General features: G+C 34.4%; 1 protein-coding gene across 1 annotated transcript; it reads left to right on the top strand.

The window, feature by feature from the left end:
- The first annotated feature begins 23,754 nt into the window (after window positions 1-23,754).
- Window positions 23,755-24,735, top strand: LOC119537117 (olfactory receptor 52K2-like). Its single transcript, XM_037839707.1, has one exon. The coding sequence runs from the start codon at window positions 23,755-23,757 to the stop codon at window positions 24,733-24,735; it is 981 nt and encodes a 326-aa protein (XP_037695635.1).
- The last annotated feature ends 1,135 nt before the right edge of the window (window positions 24,736-25,870 follow it).

Here is a 25,870-nt window from a genome sequence, read left to right as displayed (position 1 = left end):
ATTAAAGAACTACAATCAAAGAATGAAAACATGGCAAAGGATTTAAAGGCCATCAAGAGGACCATGGCCCAGGATATAAGCACCATCAAAAAGACCCTAGAAGAGCATAAAGAAGACATTGCAAAAGTAAATAAAAAAATAGAAGATCTTATGGAAATAAAAGAAACTGTTGGCCAAATTAAAAAGACTCTGGATATTCACAATACAAGACTAGAGGAAGCTGAACAACATCTCAGTGTTCTAGAAATCCACAGAACAGAAAATGAAAGAACAAAAGAAAGAATGGAGAAAAAAATTGAAAAAATCACAATGGATCTCAGGGATATGATAGATAAAATAAAACATCCAAACTTAAGACTCATTGGTGTCCCAGAAGGGGAAGAGAAGGGTAAAGGTCTAGAAAGAGTATTCAAATAAATTGTTGGGGAAAACTTCCCCAACCTTCTACACAATATAAACACACAAAGCATAAATGCCCAGTGAACTCCAAATAGAGTAAATCCAAATAAACCCATCCCAAGACGTATTCTGATCAGACTCTCAAATACTGAAGAGAAGGAGCAAGTTCTGAAAGCAGCAAGAGAAAAGCAATTCACCACATACAAAGGAAACAATATAAGACTAAGTAGTGATGACTCAGTGGCCAATATGGAGGTGAGAAGGCAGTGGCATGACATATTTAAAATTCTGAGAGAGAAAAATTTCCAGCCAAGAATACTTTATTCAGCAAAACTCTCCTTCAAATTTGAGGGAGAGCTTAAATTTTTCACAGACAAACAAATGCTGAGAGACTTTGCCAATAAAAGACCTGCCCTACTTCAGATTCTAAAGGAAGCCCTACGAACAGAGAGAGAAACAAAGGAGAACGAGATACAGAGAATTTTAACAGACACATATAGTACCTTACATCCCAAATCACCAGGACACTCATTTTTCTCTAGTGATCACAGATCTTTCTCCAGAAGGGACCATAAGCTGGGACATAAAACAAGCCTCAAGAAATATAAAAAAAAAAAAAAAAAAGGAATATACTCAAAGAACATTCTCCAAACACAATGGAATACAAATAGAAGTCAATAATTTTTGAACTGTAATTCCACTATTTACTTCCTACATGATAAAAAAATACACAAACTCTAAGGACAAATCAGTGGTTTTGAACTCAATGTAAAATATGTAATTTTAGACAACTATATAAAGGTGGGGGAATGAAGGAGTATAGGAACATAGTTTATGTGCCCTATTAAAGTGAAGGTGGTATCAAAGAAAAACAAGATTGATAGGGATTTAAGAGGTTAATTTTAAGCCCCACAGTAAACACAAAGAAATTATCAGAGAATATAACCATAGAGATGAAATTAGAGTTTGGGTTAAGAGAAATGGGGGAAGGGGCAATGGGAAGTTAAGAAAGGAGTGTAGGGTTGCTGTTTGAGGTGAAGGGAAATTTCTAGTAATGGAGGGTGGGAAAGAGCATAACATCATTCTAAATGTGATTAATCCCACTCATGGAAGGCTAGGGAGGGGGTGGAATGGAAAGATATAGGCTGTATATATGTTTCCACAATTGAAAAAAGGAAACAATAAAAAGAGACAGTCTAACTAGATGACAATTGAATGCTAAGGATGAACTTGGATGGGATTGGAGGGTGGAAGACAGGTGGCTCGAAGGGACACAGTTGAGACATAAGGAAAAGGAAATATAGAATGTAAGCTTTGTATCATTGTTGAATCTCTTATACTTCTTAGCTGTGCTTAATGTAATTACATAAAACAATGTTCTTGTTCATGGGAAGTACATACGTGAATTATAGTGTATGTTCAAGGATGTGTGCAGCTAACTCTCATATGTTCAGAAGACAGAGCAATAGATGATGGATGATAGGGAGGGAGGGAGGGAGAGAGGGAAAGAAATAGTGATGTGACAGCATGTTAAAGTTGGTGGATTGAGCTATCAGGGGAAGGGGGTCAGGGTATGATGGAATTCTGTGTATGGGGCTAGTATTGTTTTTGCAGCTATTCATGTAACTTTGAATTTATTTCAAAATAAAATAAAAAAAAATACCCCAAGGAAAATACAAAAAAAAAAAAAAAAAAAAAAAAAAAAAAAAAGTCAATGCCTTTATTTTCCCTTTCAAATGAACTGTGGTGTTACATGAGCATATTTATCTTCAATGTTAGGAAGTAAAATGATGAAAATGAGCACACTGCTTCCACATATAATAATGTCCAATTTGAGAAAGACGTTAGAGATCACTGTAGCTGGAATGTGCTATCTTCTGTGTACTTGCTTATCCCCCTTGTAAGTGGAGAATGAGTTTCCTCCTTCGATTCCAGCTTCCCTCTCCTCAAACTTATACATGGTAACTCCCAAGTTATCCCCCTGTGCAGCAGTTGGGTAATTGATCATATTAATTTGCTAAACCTTTGCATTCATAGTGATCTGAAATCTAAGATTTAAAAAACCAATACTCATCCAAAGGCTAAAAGTATATGAAGAATTTTAAAAGAATGTGTGTGAAACTTCAGTTAGGGCATTTATTTCTCCTGGGTCCCATGTGGCATGTAGAGAACATTTATATCTTTCTTAACATTCCCTTGTGCCTGAATATTTAACTTGTCCCTTATGATGAGAGTTATCTTTCCTGCCCCTCCACCAAGGAAGTATGAGAAGACAAAAATGACAACAGTGATATGATTACTGAAAGATTTGGTAACCATTTGTCTAGCTCCACAATTTCAGTGACCTAATGGAATTACTTGATGATAGTCTTACTCTAAAAAACTATTCCTAGGAGATAAAAAAAAATTGAATTTGATCATGGTATCCCTAAAGTGTAAAGATTAAGAAGAAAATGTCAAGTAATTAACTGCAATTAGAAAGTAGAATTAAGGATGCACCAAAAGTTAAACCCTGCCCCATCATTTCAAAAATTGCTTAATGAATCCCAAAGAAATTTCTCACCTTTTTTCTGTGCATTTATGTTTATATATAAAATCATATATTTGTTTAATTTTTACATAGGTATTTTAAATATTGATACTCAAACTAATTGTCATACATTACTGTCAAGTTTGTCCTTGTGGTTATAGCCAGACAGTTTCATCTGTTTATAAAATTATATGAACATAGAAACTCATTGCTTTGCTTAATTCAAGTTAACCTTTTAAAATTGGATCCAGTCAGATGAGTTTAAAATATATCAACCTGTAAAAATCTGGGACCATTTAGAAGTTTTATGGCCTCTTAGTTTTGTGTTTTCATAACTACAAAATCATGGGAAATTAAGGGATGGAAGATTGTTTGGAAGATTCACTACCAGATCAGGCCCTATTGGGGCCTATCTTAAGAAATCCTGTCACTGCTAAGTAATAGCCTCTACTGTTGAAAAAAATGAATTTAATTGTCCCTTACAAGGATTTTTAGCCTTTTAAGTTTCATTTAATTATGCCTTATATATTCTGTAATATTCTGTTAGTGTAATGATCTCAGTTGATTTGTAGATCAGGGATTCCTAACAATGAACTTATTACAGAGGAAGTAAAGAATCAACTTGAAGACAGTTCATTATAACAAACACTTCAGTTATTGTGATTATTTATAGTATTTACATACTGCACAGTAGCTGGAATACTATTTTACATTTTTATACAAAGAACAAATGAAATTAAACTTGACATGGTTATTCATAGATATACACTCCTCTGTCTCCAAAATATGACTGATGTTTTCTTTATTTTTCATTCATGCAATTTCAAATAATACTCTAGAAATTTAATTTTAAAATGCAAAATCATACCATTCACCATATGAAAATATAGCTCCAGATTCTGCATATGTTTCTAAAGAAATATTCTCTACAATTTCATTATAGAACCATACATCAAGTACGGAGTGTTATCTTTTTCTAAAATAAAGAATGTTATTATTGTAAGGCATCCTAATGTACAGTAATAAATGTAAACTGTCAACAACATACAAAACTCAAAGGAATTATGGAAGAGTGTCTGCAAAAATAAATCTCTTGTTCACAAGGGAATATGATTATAAAGTTAAGATCTATTTCTCCATCGGTTTCCAAGGCACGTCTCATGGTTCTTGGTGTGTTGCTCCTTTACCACTCACTGCTGAAAATAAATACATTTATTGTATAATTACTTGGTGTAATTATTCCTATAAATTAAATTTATGTAACATTTTTATAAATGTGAAAAATCTGTGTCCATATATATTTCTCTGTCCCAAAGAAGTATAATCTATTTTGCTTGGGAAAATAACTTAGTTATACATTTATGTGTCTGCCATATAATTAGTACTCAATTATCTGAAGGAATATAAATCATAAACAAAAGTGAATGGTTATTAATGTTTAACTAAAAAAAAACAACAGTTGTGTTTGAACTATTAGAAGAATTCCTGTATACATGGTAAACCTGGCTCAGGAGCCACAAAGAAAATATACCCAAAATCATAGTGTTTGAAATGTGGCTCTGGAAAGGGACTGAGACAGATTTGGCTCCCACTATTCATTATCCATACTGGGAATTGAATTCTAAGTTCCAATCTAGTGCTTCAAACCTAGGGTCAGAATCCAGGTGTCTTCACTTCCTCTCAGGTTCTCCTTTCATCATTTTGCATTGCCTTTCAGTATGTATTTCTATCATGTGATGAATTCAAGAAATTTGCAGACATTGGCATAAAAAAATCTCAATGTCAGCACACCTGTGTGAGCACACAAATGCAATCTACAAATACACACACACAGTTGGAAATCCCAACCTATGAGAGATATTTTATACATTCATCACAATGTATCTAATTCTCAAAGTGGATCTATGGATGTGGTTTATTAGTTAAATAAACAATTCTTAACTTATAGAATGCCAGAATGGGTGCCTAAAAGCTAATCTTCAATTATTCAGGATTATACTGGTGAGAATCCAGATACTAGAAATGGGCAATTACTTGTCAGTGAATCATGGTTTCGATTCACTTATAAACTGTATTGCAGAGAAGTACCAGAATCCAGGATTTGATCTTCTGTTCTTCCTTTGTTTGCTCTCTTGATCACTGGATACTATTTCACCTCCTACAGTCTCAGCCATTTCCCTATATTTAATCCAGTGACATGCATTTTCTCTTTGGATAACATGGTATAAGAGAATTCCATTTGAAAGCTTTCCCCCTTCCTTCCCAATCACAAACACAGGAGATTTCTGGAGTTTTCCAGGAACATTAAAGAATAACCAGCATGGATGATTTAATTTTGACAGATTTTAAGCATATATGCAGAATAATTTTGTGGTTTTTTTTTTGTTTGTTTGAGATGACATTGATTTTCTCTTTATTTTATTATCTTTCCTGTCATCTGTTTTAGGATACACAATCCAGTATTCTCCCTTTGAAAAGTAGGCTTGCATAATTAATCCTACCTCATTTTCTTCAGCTGGTAACAATGACTAAGCATAATGTATTATATTTGCTTTTCACTTAAAGTACTATACAAATATAACATTTTAGAACATCTAAACACTAAGAAACTGGCAGGTTAATTTATTTGCCTAATGTCTAGATTAAGAAACTTCACCTCTAAAAAGTCAAGTGCACAGCTTTCCCAAAGCCACAAGGTTCATAAAGGAGAACTAATTCCAGCTGGGTCAGTGCTTTGCACTGTGAACATTTTTGCCTGTGGCTGAAGAGAAAAGCTGGCTCTTGACAAGGAGACACATGTACTCACAGACCTTCCTCATATAAAAGTAGACTGAGACGTGAGAGGTGAGAGGATCTGGCACTGATCTGCTTTTATAGATGTTTGTTCTTCTTTTTTGTAAGTTTTATTAACAATTTTCCTACCCTCCACCACTCTTTTCTTGTGAGTGTCCGCATGTCATCTCACATGCATTCTTAATACACTTTCTACCTCAAAAAAAGGTAAACTAAATGACTAAAAAAAAGTAAACTAAAGACTCCCATTAATTCTTAATTTGTCATATCATCATATCAATCTACCTTATTATATCTAGGAGAGATGCCTGCATTTTCATTCAATAATTAGACTGACCAAAGCACTGTTCTACATGTAGAAATAGAACTTTGAAAGAGTAAATAAGGCACTATTAATGAAGGAAATATCAGAGTCAAGATTATTTTAAATACGTGAGGAAAATAAAAGAATATGGAAAGAGAAGATGATGTTATATTAGACTGAGAGTTTAGGGAATAGCTCTCTGAGGAAAAGGCATTTGAAATAAACATAACAGCAAGGAGGAGCAAGAAAATTGAAGACGTGTGCATGAATGAGTGTGTCTATGAATGGGATGAGATTTGTAAAGAAGAGTCAAGAAAAATCTGACATTATTAGAGTTTGTGTTAATTAGGTGACAGGATTCTCTATAGCTGGATTTGTGATAGAAGTACTAGAGGTTAGAGAACATAGAGAACTAGAATCAACAACACTTAAGACAACTGCATTTCACATACTAAAACAAAGGAAAACATAATAAACCATTAAGAAAAAGAGTATTCCCTGCTGTGCTGAATATATATCTAGTGACTCTGAATGTCTTAGACAAAGAAGAAACCTTGCTCCGCAGTGCTAAGCTTTGACATGGCGCAAGCACGGCCAGGTGCAAAAGCAGGTTCTTTGATTGGGATGTCCCAAAGTACTTAATCATAGACAGTTAAAGAATAAAAAATTTAAGACAATTATAATAAACAAGGATGTTATTTCATGGGCTGGTAATTTGTTGGAACAAGGACTAAATTTTTAATAATTTAATATATATTTTTGTAACCTCTGCTGCTCCAGGAAGCTGGGCAAGTTGCTTTACCCTCACATAAAGCTTTATGAATTTCTAGTCAGTTACCAACAGATGGATCAAATCTGAAACAAGGTGAAGAAATAATTTGGGACACTGGCTGAGAATTATGCATTCAAATTAATTGTGTGAATGCTCTTATGAATTCCCCATTCTACATTCACTCTGAAGTGTTTTTCAAATTCAGAGAAAATCTATAACATTTCTTTCACAAAGTGGAATGTCCCTTGCTTCACCCATAGATATCACATGCAGAGAAAAAGCACAGCAAATGCTCTTAATGTAAGCAGAATCAGAACTTCTAATTTTATTGCATTTACTCAGGCTTCAAGAAAAAGAACAGTATGATAAAAAGGCATTGAGATGCTTATACATGTGGAATATATCTAAATTCTTATTTTTATATTGTACACTCAACTGACTGTTGAGAAGAATAGTTGGGTGAGCTTGTGTTTCTGTGTTTTCCTTTGTTTCAATTTTTAAGAAATACTTGTTGAATGAAAGGATTTAGTGATAATTAGCATAATAGTGTGATTGATAAGGGAGGACACCTATTTCTAGTCCTGAGCACACCACACAAACATGGAGCTGGGGGCAGGGAGGTCCTTGGACAAATATCTTAAAAACTCAGAACTTCCATAAATTGGAATAGATTAAAAATTAATTTCAGGTAAAATTTTGCACTCTTAATTTATTCACATAGTGTCCAGAGTCTGCTAAGAACAATTAAACATCACTGAGGAGAGGGTTAAGCATGAGTTATTTCACTATGTACTATGAGATTCTCGCATACAGTAGCTGTTTCTTTTGTATGGTTAGTAGAGTTTCCTATTATCTCTATACATATTTGGCTTCATGGAGCACACAAAGTGGGCAGCCATGCAGGATTTTCCAATATCAATGTCTATTTTATTCTGCAATTACATTAGGATTCATGTCAGCAGTATGAGGAGCCCACAGAAAGCTGTTGTAGCAATAAGACAATGGATTTCATGCTCACAAAAGATTGTCTTCTCACATTATGTACATGTGCTCACATATACTGCATTGATTTCAGTTTTCTCATGTTCTAAAAAGGGGAAATGAGGGAAATATACAAATTGTTACAGCATGCCAAAATAATAGATTTATTTCATGACATAATACAACAGTGTATGGCAGAGTTCCTAGTACTCTGTAAAGTGCTTAGAAAGTAAATAATAATTATGAATGTTTGTCTGTTCTTTAATAATTCCTAAATGTACTTACCATGCTCAAAATGCAATGATCTCTTTCAAGGATGATTCTTCAATGATTTACAAATAATTATAATTAATGCTGATCACCCTGAGCTTATGGATTCAGCCAAATCTTTCAACATTCCTTCTTACAAGAAGAAATAGAGTGTAATTTCAGACAACCTTCATAAACCAACAACTCCTTATACTATTATGTTACTCAAACATCCCTTCATCTTAGCTTTTCTCCCTTGAGTGGCAAAGAATCATTCTACCTAGAGATTCAGGTGCACATATATCAGGCTGTATTTAAGACATGGAAGAATTTAATGGTAAGTTAATTCACTTCCAAATTCCATATTTTATTGTTATCTGCTGCTAGGACTGCATATTTGATGAAGTCTTCAGGAAATGAATCTAAGAGCTCTGAGATGCAGGTGAAGAGCCTCTGTAATCAGACTAAATGTTTGCTGTACCATCGTTTTTCAGGGTCTTAACTCAAAACACATTAACACTGTCATCAATGAGCATTAACAAGAACCTTGGCAGATGATGTTTGCTCCATCTTCTCAGTATTCCAATGGCAGGGATTCCTCAATGGAGAGTAATTCTACAGCAAACTAGCCACCCTGGAAACCTGAAACACCTAGCAGGCACCATGGGCTGTGGGACAGCAACTGACTTTAAACATGTCTCTGCCAAACAAGTTATAAAGAGACCCAGTGTGATTGGGAAATCCTTTGGGCCTGTCCAGTCTGAAAGCTTCAGTTACTCTGTTCACTTATATTATAGTTAAAAAGGAACTGGTGTGTTTGAGAACATAAACTTCAACATAAGACATACCTGAGTTGAAGATGGTCTCCACCACTTGTAGTTATACAAGTTGCATAAGCTTCATGAGCCTCATTTTTCACAGATGTAAGTCTAAGCATTGGGAGGAAATGGATGTAATGGTTAACAACATTGGCCCTGGTGTCAAACAGTATTGGTTTCAATCTCAACTCTGTCACTTAATAGCCCTGAGTCTTTGAGTATATTATTTAGGCTCTCAATGACTTCATTTCCTCATTTTTGAGATTTGGATAAGGAGAGAAACGAATGCACAGGACTATTATGAGGATTAGATGGGATAATACTAATGCTTGACAATACTTACATGATTATCAATAATGTTTAATAGCTATATGAAAGATAATTCATATGAAATAAAATTATATGAAATAATAATACTGTGATTAATGAATGCAATAATATATGTGAATCACTTACCATAGTTCCTAAAAGTACCCATTGAATATTTACTCAATAATATTAATAATAATTATTATAACTTTCATACAAGTACAATTTATTAATAATAGTTATTACTATAACTTTCATACAAGTACAATTTTTGCTGGTTGCAGCACTGAATATCAAGGCAGACAATTCATGGCCTCCAAATAATGTATTGTTTCACCATATAGCTGTAAAGCAAAACAAAATAACAGTTTCTATTTTGGACACAGTTCTTTGTAAAACATGAATATGAATGTTACACTATACAGAGTCCTGAAAAGCCTTTTAACTCATAGCTGTATGCCAGCAAGAAATAAAGCATATTGAATATATATCCCATCAAATAAGTACATCTAATCCTGAGCAAGATGTATAAGGTATATGAGACATGAGAAGCTGACAGTGCAGAGCTGTGATTCCCTGTGTGAATGGAAGCATAGGCGAACTCCATATTCACCCTGACTTTCTACCTGACAGCACTTTACTATCTTAGACTGGGAAGTTGAAGGCAAATGAAAGCAAATCTTTACTTACTGAAGAGAGAGAGAAAAGAGATCAGAGTTCAGATAGAGTGAGATGGATTAAATTTGGGGGCAACTACTGGATAGGAAGTCACTGCCAAAGGGAGGAGCCTTCTTAGATATCCATTTGATTTTTTGCCAAAATAATAAGGTATACATTCACAGGCCATGACTGCAGAAAGCTCAGCAGAGAACATCTTCTGGGAGGCAGGGATGGGTTCTAATGTTGAATGGAGATTAGGGAGTTCATACAATACTGGGATACACTGAGGTTCCTACAAGGAGAGTAGACAGATTACTTGGAATACTTTGGGGTTTGATTTGAAATCCTAGAAACTCCATACCACAAGAATAGGACTACTGGAACCCAAGAGTAAGGGCTAATAAACACCCACCCTTATAAAAGCAAAACCCAAAACCAAAAGCATCAAAATGATCTTCCAATAAGTTAATTGACTGTCAGAAGAAATCTTGACTCTCTTTATGTAAGAAAATATGACCCAGATTGTCAATAACATAACGTCAACAATACCTGATACACACAGAAAAAGAAAAAAGAAAATAAAAAAAACAGTAAAATACTATCCAAACTCAAATAAAACAAAAGAGCAATAGAAAGAAATCCAGGATGAGGAAAAGATTCTGGAATTAGTACAAAAATCCTTCAAAACTGCTATCTTAGATATATTTAAACACTAAAATAAAAATATAATCATACTAAGTTTCAAGATGTGGAATAGAGAAATGAAAAAAATGAAATCAATGGCAGTTAGAGAATGAAAGATATAATATCTGAATTAAAAGAAAAAATTCACTTAATGACTTGATCAGTATGTTATGAAAATGTTGAAAGCAGAAGAAAATGAACTTGAAGTGATCTTAAATTTCAGTGAATTATGGAGAGAAGTAGAAACAATCTAAGCTAAAAAAAAGTGAAATAGCACTGAAAGAAATATTGTCAGGGACTCAATGAACTATGTATAAATACCAAGTCCAACAAAATGTAAGTCTGGTCAGAGAAGGAGAAAAACAGAAATTGGGACAAGAAACAAATTTAAGAAATAATAGTTGAAAAGTTTCCATGTTTGCACAAAAAGAAATAATGCATAAATTCAAGAATATCAATATACCCCATGGGTCCTTAGCACTGAGAAAATTCTACCTGGGCTCATCATATTCAAATAGCTGAAAATCAAAGACTAACATAAATATCTTAAAAACAGCCAGAGAGTAAAGATATACCACAAACTATAGAACACAGATAAGAATTGACTCTCTGTTCTCATGAGAAAAAAAACACAAGACCTTAAACAATGGAATGCTTATTGTCTTATTTTTTTTTTAATTTTTCTTTTGAAATAATTTTTTACTTACAGCAGAGCTGTATACTCTTCAACCTGCTTACCCTAGTGTTAACACCTTCAGTAACCATGACAAATGTATTAAAACTAAGGAATTGACACTGGAACAATACCATTAACTGACCAGCAGCTGCATTTTGATTTCACTAGGCTTTCCACTGATATCCTTTTTCTCTTCTGCAACCCAATTCAGGATTCTACCTTGTATTATTTCATCATTTTACTTTTTTGTCTCCTTCAGAATGTTTTCCTGTTCTTTCCTCAGCTTTTGATGATGTTGACATTTTGGAAAAAAAAAAACTTGTCAATTTTCCTTTAGAATACCCCTGCTTTTGGGCCTATTTAATGTTTTTCATGGTTAACTTTTAGTATGAATTTGGGGGAAGAATGTCACTTATTATATCAGAGAATATATCATATCAACATGACATATTATTGGCAATGCTAATCTTGATTACTTGATTAATTTCATGTCTGCCAGGTTGATTCACTAAAAAGTTGCTATTTATTTTTTTCATTTCCATGGTCTGTTGGTAGAAGAGTCACTGAGTCCCATTTATAATCAAGAGGAGGATTAAATTCCATGTCTGGAAGGATCAAAGAAGTTGATCCAATAAAATAATTAATAAATGTTTCAGGAAGGTAAATTCAAGCTATGGAAATATCCTGTTTCTCCTTAAAGTTTTGCTTACTAATTTTAGCCTTCATCAGTAAATCAGGTCTGTAGCAATTATTATTGTGGTGATGTAATACTAATTTTAAATTTCACTTATTCTTTCCACATTTCTTATTTGTAATTTTTTCTGCAAGGAAGTGTTTTTCCTTCTGTCTCATTTAGTTATTTAATTGCTTAGTTATCTCAGTATGGGCTCACTCACAGACATTTCTATTTGCTTTGGAGTACAATACATGATAAATTTATTTAATATGATCCTACCACTTTTCCAGAAGTGTCTTTGAGAGTTGTTTCAGATTTAGTCTTTTTGACATGACAGTTTTTTTTAATCACTTCTTTCTGAGCCTACAAAATTGACTCATAATTTCCCTTCCACAAACCTAGAAGTATCCATTTTTCCAAAAAGCCCTAGTTTCTTTTACTGAATAAAGATATTTAGAAATCAAGGTCTTAGAGCTTTGTGTGTTCATAGCTTCTTAATTGTCACCAGTTCCAAGCCCTCTTGGTGGACAGAACTAGGAAATATATGTAAGTGTTCTGGTTTTTAAAGCTGCCATAATGCAGAATACAAGAAATGGATTGTCTTTTACAAAGGGAAGTTATTAGGTTACAATTTCACAGTCCTAAAACAATAGAAGTGTCCAAACTAAAGCATCAAGAGGATACCTTCACTGAAGAATGGCCAGTGGCTTCTGGAACAACTCTGTCAGCTGGGAAGGCACATGGCTGGCATCGGCTGATCCTTTCCTCCTGGGTTGTGTTTCAAAATTGCTTTCTCCAAACTGTCTCTGGGCTTCTGTCTCTCTTAGCCTCTCTCAGCTCTCTGCTTTGTTCTCCTGGGGTGTATCTCTCTAAGAATCTGATAATACTCTCTTCACTTCTCCAGGGCATACACTGGGCTTCATCTCTTAGCCTAATATCTCCAAACATCCTTCTGTCTGCATCTCCCGGAGTCTCCCAATATCTCCAAGTGCCTGTGTCAGCCCCTGAACTCTCCTAAGTACTCCAGTGAACTAATCAAGATCCACCCTGAATGGGTAGGGTCACAATTTCATGGAATGATCTAATCAAAGGTCCCACCCACAATTGGGTGGGTCATATCTCCTTAGAAACAGCATAATCGAAAGGTCCAAACCATAATTAGTGTGCCTCCATAAGACTGAATTAAAGAACATAGTCTTTCCTGGGGTACATAACACTTTCAAACTGGCACACCTAGGAACTTGATATTTGTATGTGTAACTCAATCTCCACTCCAGCACCATGGGGTTGATTCCAGCCTTCCCCCTTGCTTATTTGACCATGATTCTAAGCTGTATACACACACACACACACATACACACACATACATGTGTCATAGAAATATAAACTATAAAATATGAGCTTTGTTGTATGCAAATTAAAAATGAAATTAAAGAAAATGTTGGTGGATTGCAGGATGAAGGTATTGAAGGTATATTTGACAAATGATGCCACTTTCATTACAAATATATGACATAATCTCACTACATTTCATTAGGAAAAAAGGATATAACATATATAATTGAAAAAAAGGATGTTTTAATTAGACACTGTAATGTTAACAATGGCAAGAGTTTTACAAAAAGAGTGTACTTTTGCCAGTTTGTTTCTCATGAGGGTAAGGGTTAATAACGTTGAAATTATGTAACAGTGTACTAGAGATGAATGAATAAGAAAATAAATTGTAGAGAATGGGATAAAGAGTTATCACTGTCAGATAAAGAAATTACAAATAAGAAATAATATTTCTGAAGTGGTATGAGGAAAAAAAAGCTTCCAATCTATAATTCTAATCTAGCAAAAATACTTCAAAATTTAAGGAGAAATAATGGTATTTTCAGATTAGCAAAGCTGCACTAGAAATAAAGATAAAGTTCCTCAAACAAAAGGAACTGTTTTCAAGTACAAAATTGGAGCTTTGTTAAAGAATACAGAGTATTGCATGAGGTAAATGTGACGGTAAATGTATTTTTAACTTTTCATAATTTAATGACATGACATTTGACTATATAATGCAAATTGTGTTATATTCATGAAATTAAATACTATTCAGTAATAAAAATGAATATGCTTTTGAAATATGGTTGAATCTCAGTTCAATAATGTTGAATGAAAGATCATAGTAAAAGAGGTTTGATTGAGCTATTATGAGAGCATGCAGGATGGTCTCCTGGTCCAACAGAGAGTGTGGTGGGAGAGTAACAAAAGATGTGTTTAATATGGGGATGCTAACTGCACATATTGAGTGGGAGTGGGGGAGTGTGTCAAAGGAAGAGGAGCATTGGGCTTCACAGGCAGAGCTTCAGGATAAACTGATGGTCAGATCCAAAAACCACAAAGAGTTTATGAGGCATTTCAACTATTTTTGTGGTTCTGACATGCAAAAATTAAGGCAGGATCTGATGAGAGATGAGTCATTTAAAGGGGGATTTTATTTGCTGAGTTTAAATATTTATACTTTCTAGTATCTTCTTCAAAGTCATCTTTCAAAGATGGGATTAAAAAAACATGGCTTTTTATGGGGTACATAATAGATTCAAACCTGCACATATGGTAATTGTTCCAGTTTGCTAAAGCTGCTGTTATGCAAAATACCAGAAATGAATTGGCTTCTATAAATGGGATTTATAAGGTTACAAATTTACCATGTTAATTTACCTTAAATTTACCATGTTAAGGTCATAAAAGTGTCCTAAGTAAGTCAACAAAAAGAGGATGCCTTCACTGAAGAAAGACCGATGGCATCTGGAACACCTCTGTCAGCTGGGAAGGCTGTCTGCTGTCTGCTGGTCCTTTGCTCCCAAGTTCTGGTTTCAAAAGGGCTTTCTCCAAAATGTCTCTAGGCTTCTGTCTCTCTTAGCTTCTTTCTCTCAGCTCCTGTACTTTCTTGCTTGTTTTCCCAGGGCGTTTCTCTCTAACCTTCTGGGGGTGCTCTATTAGCTTCTCCGGGGCAAACTCTGGGATTCACCTCTTAGCTTAGCATTTCCAAACATCTTTTTGTCTTCATCTCCAAGTGCCTGTGTCTGTGTTGGCTCTTACCTTCTCCCAGGGGCAAACTCTGGATTACATACCTTAGCTTCTCCGAGCTCCTTCCCTCTGTGAGCCCCCTCAAAGGACTCCAGTGACTTAATTTAAAAATTAATTATTATTTCATTGGTTAAAGGGCTTAGCATTTGATTTTATCTAAACATAGGTTCCATTTACATGCTTTTGGCTTTCACTTTAGCTGCTTTTCCTATAATAAAGGAAGTAATCAGTAAGATGCACTCACAATAAAATGGCAGTTTTGATCCTCCAGTACAAAAGGAAGCTCTAAGTTGTACAATGATTAATATATGCTTCCTCCTTTCTCAGATCCCTTGGGACACAAATTAATTTAAATTTCTTAGCTGTGGTTGTTGGGAAATCTCAGGCCTTTCTTAAATCTCAGCAGAGCTTTCCAGGCACCAAGGAGACCCTCTCTTGTTGGTCTGTAAAGCACCATTAAACCACAAAGCCCATAAAGTAAGATCAACTTTCCCCTCTGGCACTTGCAGATTCCAGTTTTTTAGATAACAGTTGTTCTAGGAGGTGTGAAATGGTATCTCATTGTAGTTTTGATTTACATTTCTCAAATAGCCAGTGAAATTGAGCATCTTTTCATATGATTTTTAGTCATTTAGATTTTTTCTTTGGAAGTGGCTGTCCATGTCTTTTGCCCATTTTTAAATTGGATTGTTTGTCTTTTTGTTGTTGAGTTGTAGGATCTCCTTATATATTCTGGATATCAAACCATATTTGGACATATGATTTCAAAATATTTTCTCCCATAGGCTAGACTCCCTTTTCACTTTCTTGACAAAGTCCTTTGAGGTCCCCAAATATTCAATTTTGAGGAGATCCCTTGTATCTATTTCTTCTTGTATTGCTTGTGCTTTGGGTATAAGGTTTAAGAAACCACAAGATATTTAAGATATTTCCCTCCATTTTCTTCTAATTGTATTATGATTTTAGCTCTAATGTTTAGGTCTTTGATCCATTTTCAGCTAATATTTGTATAAGATGTGAGACAGGGATCCTCTTTCTTTCTTTTGGATATGGATATCCAGTTCTCCCAGCACCATTTGGTGAAGAGGCTGTTCCGTCCCAGTTGAGTAGACTTGGATGCATTGTCAAAAATCAATTATCTATACTTGAAAGGATCTATTTCTGATCTCTCAGTGCAATTCCGTTGGTCGGTATATTTATCCTTATGCCAGGAGCAGGCTGTTTTGACCACTGTAGCTTTGTAATATGCTTTAAAGTCAGGAAGTGTGAGACCTCAAACTTCATTTTTCTTTCTCAAGATGTTTTTAGCTATTCAGGGCACTCTGCTCATCCAAATAAATTTGATTATGTTTTTTCTCTATTTGTGCAAAGTAAGTTGTTGGGGTTTTGGTTGTATTACATTGAATATGTAAACTATTTTGGGTAGAATTGACATCTTAACTATACTTAGTATTCCAATCCATGAACACAGTATGTCTTCTCATCTATTTAGGTCTTCCTTGATTCTTTTAGCACTGTTTTGTATTTTTCTGTGTATAGGTTTTCTACATCCTTAGTTAAATTTATTCCTCAATAGTTGATTTTTTGGTTGCTATTTTAAATGGATTTTTTTTCTTCATCTCCTCCTCAGATGGCTCATTACTAGTGAATTTAGAAACACTATTGATTTGTGCATATTGATCTTGTATCCCACTGAACTCATTTGTTAGCTCTAATAGCTTTGTTGTAGATTTTTCAGGACTTTCTACCTATAGGATCATGTCTTCAGCAAACAGCAAAAGTTTTACTTTTTGTTTCCAATTTGGATTCCTTTTATTTTTTTCTTGCCTAATTGCTATAGCTAGAACTGCCAGCAATTGTTGAATAACAGTGGTGACATTGGACATCCTTGCTTTTTTCTTGTCACATCTTAGAGGCAAAACTTTCAGTTATTCCCCATTGAGGATGATGTAAGCTGTGTGCTTTACATATATACCCTTTATCACATTGAGGAAGTTTACTTTTATGCCTATCTTTTGAAGTGTTTACATCAAGAAAGGATGGTGAATTTTGTCTAATGCCTTGTGACAATCTAGATGATCATGTGGTTTTCACCCTTTGATTTGTTGATGTGCTGTATTACACTAATTGTTTTTCTTGTGTTGAAACACCCTTGCATATCTGGAACAAAACCCACTTTGTCATGATATATAATTCTTTTAATGTGCTGCTGCATTTGATTTGAAAGCATTCTGTTGAGGAAATTGCATCTATATTCATTAGAGACTTTGTTCTGTAATTTTTTTTTTCTTGTAGGATCTTTCTCTAGCTTTGGTATTAGGGTGATTTTGGATTCACAGAATGAGTTAGGTAGCTTTCCCTACTCTTCAACTTTTTGGAAGAGATTGAGCAGGATTGGTACTAATTCTTCCTGGAATGCTTGGTAGAATTCAAATGTGAAGCCATCTGGTTCTGGAGTTTTCATTTTTGGGAGGTTTTTGATGATTGATTCAATTTCTTTATATGTGATTGGTTTGATGAGGTCTTCTGTTTCTTCTTGAGTCAATGTGGTTGTTTCTGAGGTTTTGGAAGTTATCCATTTAGTCTATGTTGTCTACTTTGTTGGCATATACTTGCTCATGACATCCTCTTATTATCTCTTTTATTGCTGCAAGGTCAGTAGTAATATCCCTTTTCCCATATCTGATTTTATTTATTTGCATCCTCTCTCTTTTATTAAATTTTAATTATTTTATTAAATAATAAAATTTTAATTATTTCTCAAAGAACCAATTTCTAGTTTTGTTGATTCTCTCTATTGTTTTCCTTTTTTTCAATCACATTTATTTCTGCTCCAGTCATTATTTCTTTCCTTCTGTTCTCTTGTGAATAATTTGTTGTTCTTTTTCTAGTTCATCCAGGTGCACAGTTAAGTCCTTGATTTTAGCTCTTTCTTCTGTTTTAATATAGGCATTTAGGGCAATAAATTTGCCTTCAGCACTGCCTTCACTGCATTCCATATGTGATGCATAAATGAGACACGAGTCCTATGTTCAACAAAATCAGTGAATTGAACCAAAAGTGCTTTCAAATGTTTTAAGAAGTCTAAAAGAAGTTAGTATATATATTAAATCAAGCAATGACTCTAGATAAGCAAAAGGATTGAATGTTTAAAGGTGTCAAATTTTCTACATTAACATATAGATGTAATAAAATTCTCTTTAAAATCTCATTTTGATTTAGTACATAATTAGGTAAATTTTGCATAGAACTTATTCTAATGAACTATGAGGGGAATAAAGTAGATATCACAAACCACAACAGGTATTATGATATAAAAATTTACCATCTAATAAGATTAAATACTCATAAATCAGATGAATAGGAAAATTAAGAAAATAAATTAAGTCAAATAGCAATTTGACAACATGAATTCTATTATTTTTCTCTTTATATTTTCTCCATTAAAAATAAAAAGGCATTATTTAAAATAAAAGAGCCAGAAAATGTTTATCTTCCTTTGTCCAATAAATATATGATATTGTAAGAAACCAACATTCTAGAACTTAAGCAGTTCTGCTGAGAAGAGTCTCCAGAGAGAGTTAGGAAGACTTTCACCCCCCTCTTCCCTCCCCTCACCCTCTTTCTGGAGTCTCCTTGTATTAAATAATCAGCTCCAAGGATTCAGAAGCTGAATTCTGAACTCAAAGCTTACTCCCAATGGCTTCTGTCCCTAACACTATGGGGAGGTCATGCCCACCCCACACCCATGGGAGACATAAGTATCTGGAGACATATCCACAACTGAGCTCATTAGGAAAAGCTGCAAGTCATGAGAGAAGGGGAGCTTTCCTCAGGCCAAGTGGGTGCTCTTCCTGTCCCCACAGGACCCCTGGTGAGGTAAGGCAATGCCCAGTGACTCTCATTTGTGTCATGGACTAGGTAGGCCATGGTCAGAAGGACATTTTACAGCTCTCAGTTCAGAGCTGACCTGCTCAGAAAGTCAAGATTGTGAAAGATTTCTGGGGAGAGCTGAGCCTGTCTGGATTTGCAGCCCTGAGCCATAGGCATCTCTACTGTATTATGAGTTAAGACAAGACCTAACTTTCCTGGAGAATTGTGTGCAGGTTCTTCCCTGCTCATCTCATTCATCAAAGGAAGACTGATGATAGGAAGTCTGGGAAGGTTGATGGATTAGCCCTATATTTGGGGCAAATCTTAAAAGTCACTGTTCTTTGAGCTATGTTTCATGTTGCTCAAAGCAGTGTTAAATGCATTATCTCTTTTTAAATTTACAAAACCCTAAAGGGTATACATGTCTTATGGGTTAATACAAAGATTAGAGACTTTGGACTCAGACATGGGCTCAAATTACAGCTCCATGAACTCATAGTAGAAAAGATATGCATAAATTTATTAAGCATTCTGAGCTTGCTTTCTTATCTTTGTCATAGCTATGATTACCTACCCCCAAAGTTCATTAAGGAGTAAATGGGATAATCCATGTAATGCAGCTAAGATAGCACAATGTTCAATTCATCTTGATTAATTTCACTTTTTTTTTTAATACACAGATGGTTAGGGATGTGGGACATAGGCAGAAGACTGTATAGGGCATTTATTTTGTTCCCACCTCATAACAAATATCAGTTTCTTTCCCTCCATTCCCTCTTTTTCTCTAACATCTAGTTAGATGAAAAATGAAGATTTATCCCTAGGTATGTCTCAAATATTTAATATTATAATCAGGAAATTCTTAATGCACCACAATATCTGGGGATTATTGAGGACAGTAATAATCTAATAATGATGCCACTGGCTGTCATTATATTTGCATTCAAATTGTTTATAAGAAAAATAAAACCATTCCCCTAACTTTTCCTTTTCTTCATTTTCATTATTTATTGAAACAACAAAAATATATGAAAATACATGGTCTCTGCCTAGTAGAATTCACTACGGAATAACAGAGAAAATATGTAAAAATCTACAATAAACTGTGATATGATAGAAAAGACAGGTATGTGCACATATCATGAGGACACCAAGAGTGGTATGAATGATGGCTCAAGGTAGCGAGAAAAACATTCTCAGAGAAGCTGATGGGTGAGTAGGCTACAATTCCAACCAAAGTTATTTAGGGATTTTTACCATGAAGAACAAAGAGACAAGGGCACTACCTTTATCTGCAGAGTAGCTTAACAGTTGTCAATGCAGAGAGAGATACGGGTGAAGGTATCTCAAGCTGTTAGAATAATTCCTTAATATTTTACAAGACATCTCATTGGTAATTTCTTGATGTGTATATTTTCTGACCAATTCTATTATTACTGCATTGTTTTTTACTTACCTTTTAATATACAATTATCATAAGAATACATTGAGAACACTGGCACTGTTAAAAAATCCAAACTCTAGTAATAAATCTAATTATATTCTAACCACGTTTCTTTATATATCACCAATTTTACAGTCCTCCTATGTTGGATATGTATTATTTCATATTCTTTTATGTGATTATCAATTTAACACATGTGTTTATAATGAATACATATATGTATATTTAATTTTGAGCATATGTTTAATATAATGAAAAATAAATGTTTTCTGCTTCATTTTTTTTTTTTTTTGTAATTGAAGGCCTTCTATTAGGTTATATAGAGAGATATACTTCATATATTTAACTGATGTGATACTCCATATTATAAATATGCTGCAATTTTTTTAACCATTCTCTTATTGATGTACATTTGAATGCTTTAATTTTTCCTTACTGAAGGAAATTTTACATTGAGCATCACTGTATATGCTTCCATATGTACATGTGATGATTATTCCCTAGCGTGGCAAATAGTTAAATTGCTATGTCAAAAATAGTATTTTTAATAATAATGATGCCACATGATTTTCCTTTAAAAGGAAGCTGTTGTGATAAGACTTGGCAGCTTACCAAAACCCACAGTAACACTCATTACCAATATCAAAATTGTGTTAATAAAAAATGTAATATATGATTTATATCATTTTAGTATTTATTTTTAATTTTCTGATTGCAAGTGAAACTGGGATGTATTTTAAGTTGATTGGGCATTTATATTTAGCTCTCTATATGTTTTGTTCTCTCCACTTAATCCATTATTTTCTATTGAGAAAACATATTTAAGTTGCCTAGAATATAATAGCATCTGTTTTCTAAAGGCATAGAATAAATGGAAAGAGCAAAGAAATGAGAAACACATGAGAAAAATATTATTACAATGGAATGATGAATATAGATAAAAAGGGTTGTTTTAGGAAAAAAAGAAAAATAAGTACAAAAATGCATTAGCCCAATAAGTATAAACATGAGCATAGTGGTAGAAAGTGTAAGGATGGAAGTTTTTGTTTGATGTGAATTTTCTCTGTGGAGGAGGCAATTATCTTTGAAAGTAAGTGAATTGGAGAAGACATTTAAAAACAGAAAGACTTAGATTTGTTGCAGCACCTATGGAGAAGGCATAATTAGGCAGAGTTTCAATTATTATTCATAATCAAACCAATTCTGATGTTATTTTCTAGTGTTTCCTACAGAATAATCCCCCTCTTTCTCTTACCTATAAACATATGCAAATACACCATCACATCATTAGGGCAATTTATTGTCAATGATTATGAATGTGCGCTCTGGAAACTAACACACAGGTTACCAGGGGCCAGTGTCAGAGTAGGATATGTGGAGTTAATGCTTAAGTGGCAATTTCTATTTGGGTGATGGAAAAGTTTTGGCAATGGATGGTGGTGATGATTGCACAACATTGTGAATGTGATTAAGAGCACTGAATTTTATTTTCAAAGGTGGATAAAGGGAAAATTTTAGCTTGTAAATATGTTGCTAGAATAAAAATTAAGAAAAAAACATTGGACTTACAACACAGTGAAACCTAATGTAAACTGTGTATTATAGTTAATAGTATGATTATAACATCATTAGTTCATCATTTATAACTAATATATTATAGTAATGCAAGGTGTTAATAAGAGGTGAGGTACATAGGATCACTGTATTTTGTGCATGATTTTTCTATAAAACCTATAGCATCTCTCATACTATATGTATATATACTTAGAAGTTGGGGGAACAACTACCTACTCAAAAATCTAAAAAGGTATGTGGACTGTGAATTCAGATTGTCTGGCCTAGAAATAGGTCCACCACCTACCAACTATTTTGTTTATGGAAGTTAAACTCTTCTCATGTTAAAATGGGAATAAAATTTAAAGGTGTTAAGACCTGAAATAATTTCAGAAAAGCGACTAATGGTAAGCATTTAAAAATATTACTATTATAACAATATTTCAATATTAAGGATTCCCAATATTCTTGCCATGTCCCAATTCATACTTTGATTCATAAATACCATTCTTTAGAATTCCCAAAGCCTTCTTAACAAGCATATCCAAGCTTATACTCAAGAGAGACTATTCATCTCTAGGGACCTTAAGGTCAAATGTCTGTAGTAAGCACAAACTTTGGGTATGAAACTTCAAAGACAGCTTAAGAAGTAAAGGAATATTTGATAAATGTAATTCAATATTGATTTCAAAACTTCATTTATTACACTAATATATAGGTCACTTTTCTAATCACAAAGGCTCCATAAGTTACAAATATCTATAGTAATGGGTAACGAAAGTGTCCCAGAAAGAGTGTCAATTGGGTTTCCAAAAAGAAGAAAAAGAAATATAACTGTCTATTATGGGAACAGTGAGACTTTTTAAAGATTTTTCCTATTATCCTCAGAAATGGAAGAAGTTTAATGCGAAAATTTTAGAATGGAGGTGGAAAGAGAGATCACTCAATGAAGCGAAAGAATACTGAGCATTGGAAAAAAGCATAAATCAAAATGTGGATGCCGTAGATTTAATGAAGAGCTAGTCATAATTTTGTCTGCCTAACTGGAAACATGTCAGGATATGGAAGAATTTCAGACTTCAGATTTTAATCCTATTATTTGCAATTCTTGACTGCTAAGGTCAGGCATATACACAAATTCTGTTGTCAGTAGACAGTCAAGAACAGTGCATTACATGGTTCAGTTAATGCCATACTGTGGGCTCATGCTAACATTTCCATAATCATGAATGAGTTCCATATTTGTATGAACAAGCTTCCTTCTGGTCATTCCATAACAATACTCTCCCACAATTTTATGTTCATTCTCAAGGCTTCATGCAATAACTTGGCATGCTCCAAAACTACTGTTACTAAAATCTAAAAAGTTAGTATCTTAATCTCTAGCCAGAACTTATTATCATCCCTCATGCCTCATTCTATTTCTTTTATTACAACCACAGTATTTATAACTAAGTTCTCTAAATCTATGACTTTCATATATTTTCCAGCTTGAAACTGAAAATTCTTCTCCTTGGGATATGGGAGGAATTTCTGATAATGAACTATAGAATTGGTACTTAGACATTTGCTGTTGTTTATCATCCATAGGTCATTTCATTGAAAACTGTGAATATAGATAAATGAAAAATATCTATGGCAGAGTACAGATCAAAGATGTTATATCATCCCTATTCATGAATATGGAGATTCATACAGCACAGTGCATCTAAATAAGAAGGAAAAATACTTATTAAGCTTATCTCTAAAGAGACCTTCTATATAATTCTTTAGGTGGTGCCATTTTGGAAGCAGAATGAAACTGAAATTCTACCTGGCACTCTGTCAGATGAAATAATATTCATCTACATATTTACAGCCATTGTAATTATTCAATGTTGTACGATTCCCTGCTTTTCAGCTTTCAGAGATTTTAAAATGGGTAAATTGATATTTTGTTCTTTTTTTTTTTTTTACAGGAAAATCCATGAAGAGACATCTAAACCATCTAAGACTTATGTCAGCATACAATAAAACCGATATGCATCCATCAACCTTCATTCTCATTGGCATCCCTGGGTTGGAGGCTGCCCACATCTGGATCTCCATCCTCTTTTGTGTGGTCTACCTTCTGGCCCTAGTGGGGAACTGCTCCCTTTTATTTATCATCAAGACAGACCCCAGCCTCCACGAGCCAATGTACCTTTTCCTCTGCATGCTGTATGTGGCAGACCTTATTGTATGCACTACGACAATGCCAAAACTTCTCAGCCTCTTCTGGTTCCAAGATGGAGAGATTCCCTTTGAAGCCTGCCTCACTCAAGTGTTCATGATACACTCTTTCTCCACCATGGAGTCTGGATTCTTCCTAGCCATGGCTTTTGACCGTTATGTAGCCATTTGTAACCCATTAAGACATTCAGCTATTCTGACACACACAGTAATTGGTGGAATGGGTCTAGCCATCGTACTCCGGGGAACTGTGCTTCTCGGTCCTCACCCCTTCCTGCTACGTTGGCTTCCCTACTGCAAAACCAATATCATTTCCCACACCTACTGTGAGTTCATGGCACTCATCAAGATTGCCTGTGCAGAGACAAGAATCCGCAGAGCTTACAGCCTAATTGTTGCCTTCCTTACAGGTGGGGTAGACTTCATATTGATCATTTGTTCCTATGTCTTCATAGTTGATACTGTCTTCCACCTCCCATCCAAGGATGCTCGTCTCAAGACCTTGGGCACTTGTGTCTCCCATGTCTCTGTCATCTTGGTGTCCTATACTCTGGCTTTCTTCTCTTTTCTCACCCACAGGTTTGGGCAACACGTGGCACCCCATGTTCACATATTTGTGGCCAACATCTATGTTCTGGTCCCACCCATGGTGAACCCCATTATCTATGGGGTGAGGACCAGGAGGATACGGGACAGGTTCCTTAAAGTTTTCTGTTTTCCAAAGCCTCTGAATTAAATTGTCTTTATTGCTGGGTAATAGCAGAACAAACCTCATATTTTCTATTTTAGAATACATGGTTTGTTACCCAGAGCCTTTTTTAATGGTCTGATGGCTTGGATGTTACTCTGTGAAGTAACTTATCAAAAATATCATCTCTTATATATGTGTAGCAGGAATGTTTCCTACATAAAGAGTTACTCTTAAAATAAGGTTCACATTAAGCTCCTAAAAATTATTTGGTCCTAATCACTTTAACTATCATGTAGTGTATTGAAATGTTCCAACTGGTATAAATGCCTGAATATGTCATTACAGAAAACATGAGCCTGAGCATATCCTTCATGGAGACCAAGGTTTTAGAAGAACAAGAAGTTTCAGAAAAGCTTACTTTCACCTGTCTTTTCCAGGGCCATTTCAATAACACTCAGCAATTCTTCCAAGGATGTAGTGATTATTTTTACATTTTTTTCTGACATTATTGTTCCCCACCTTTTTTAGGGAATCCTACTTTACCTCCACCTTTCCTGTTATATGAATGACATGGAGCTTACTTAATTCTGCCCAACTTTCATGATCCAAGGAACATGACTTACTTAGTTTTTTTTAATTGGTATTATTAACTTTATCAAAAAATAAAAATAAATCCAAATAAAATATAGCAAAGGAATAAAAAACCAAATATACTGAAATAACTTCATTGCTTTTAATATGCTCCTACCATATCATAAGAAAATTAATGAACCATAGTCATTCCTGAGCATTCCCATATAATTAAGACCCTCAATATCTTATCTGTTCCTATTAGATTATCATCCCCCCTTCACTAGCTGCTGTCTATCTCTAGGTCAAGGATATCCTACAATATAATACTCTTGTTTTACATCTTTTCAGAGTTCACATTAGTGGTAATACACAATGTCTCCCCTTTTGTAACTGACTTATTTCACTCAACATTATGTACTCAAGATTCATCCATGCTGTCATATGCTTTGAGACCTCATTCCTTCTCACTGCTGCATAGTATTCCGTCGTGTGCATGTAGCACATTGTGTTGATCTGCTCATCTGATATAGGACATTTAAGTTGTTTCCATCTCTTGGCAATTGTGAACAACGCTGCTATGAACATGGTGGACAAATGTCTGTTCATG

The sequence above is a fragment of the Choloepus didactylus genome, chromosome 6 (genome assembly GCF_015220235.1).
Source record: "Choloepus didactylus isolate mChoDid1 chromosome 6, mChoDid1.pri, whole genome shotgun sequence".
In the NCBI taxonomy this organism is placed as follows: domain Eukaryota; kingdom Metazoa; phylum Chordata; class Mammalia; order Pilosa; family Megalonychidae; genus Choloepus; species Choloepus didactylus.
Note: the sequence above shows the minus strand (reverse complement) of the source record. Positions and strands in the feature narration are given on the sequence as shown.

What these genes read in the sequence shown, in the direction of transcription:
- LOC119537117 (XM_037839707.1), top strand. Translation starts at nt 23,755, where the DNA reads ATGAAGAGACATCTAAACCATCTAAGACTTATGTCAGCATACAATAAA.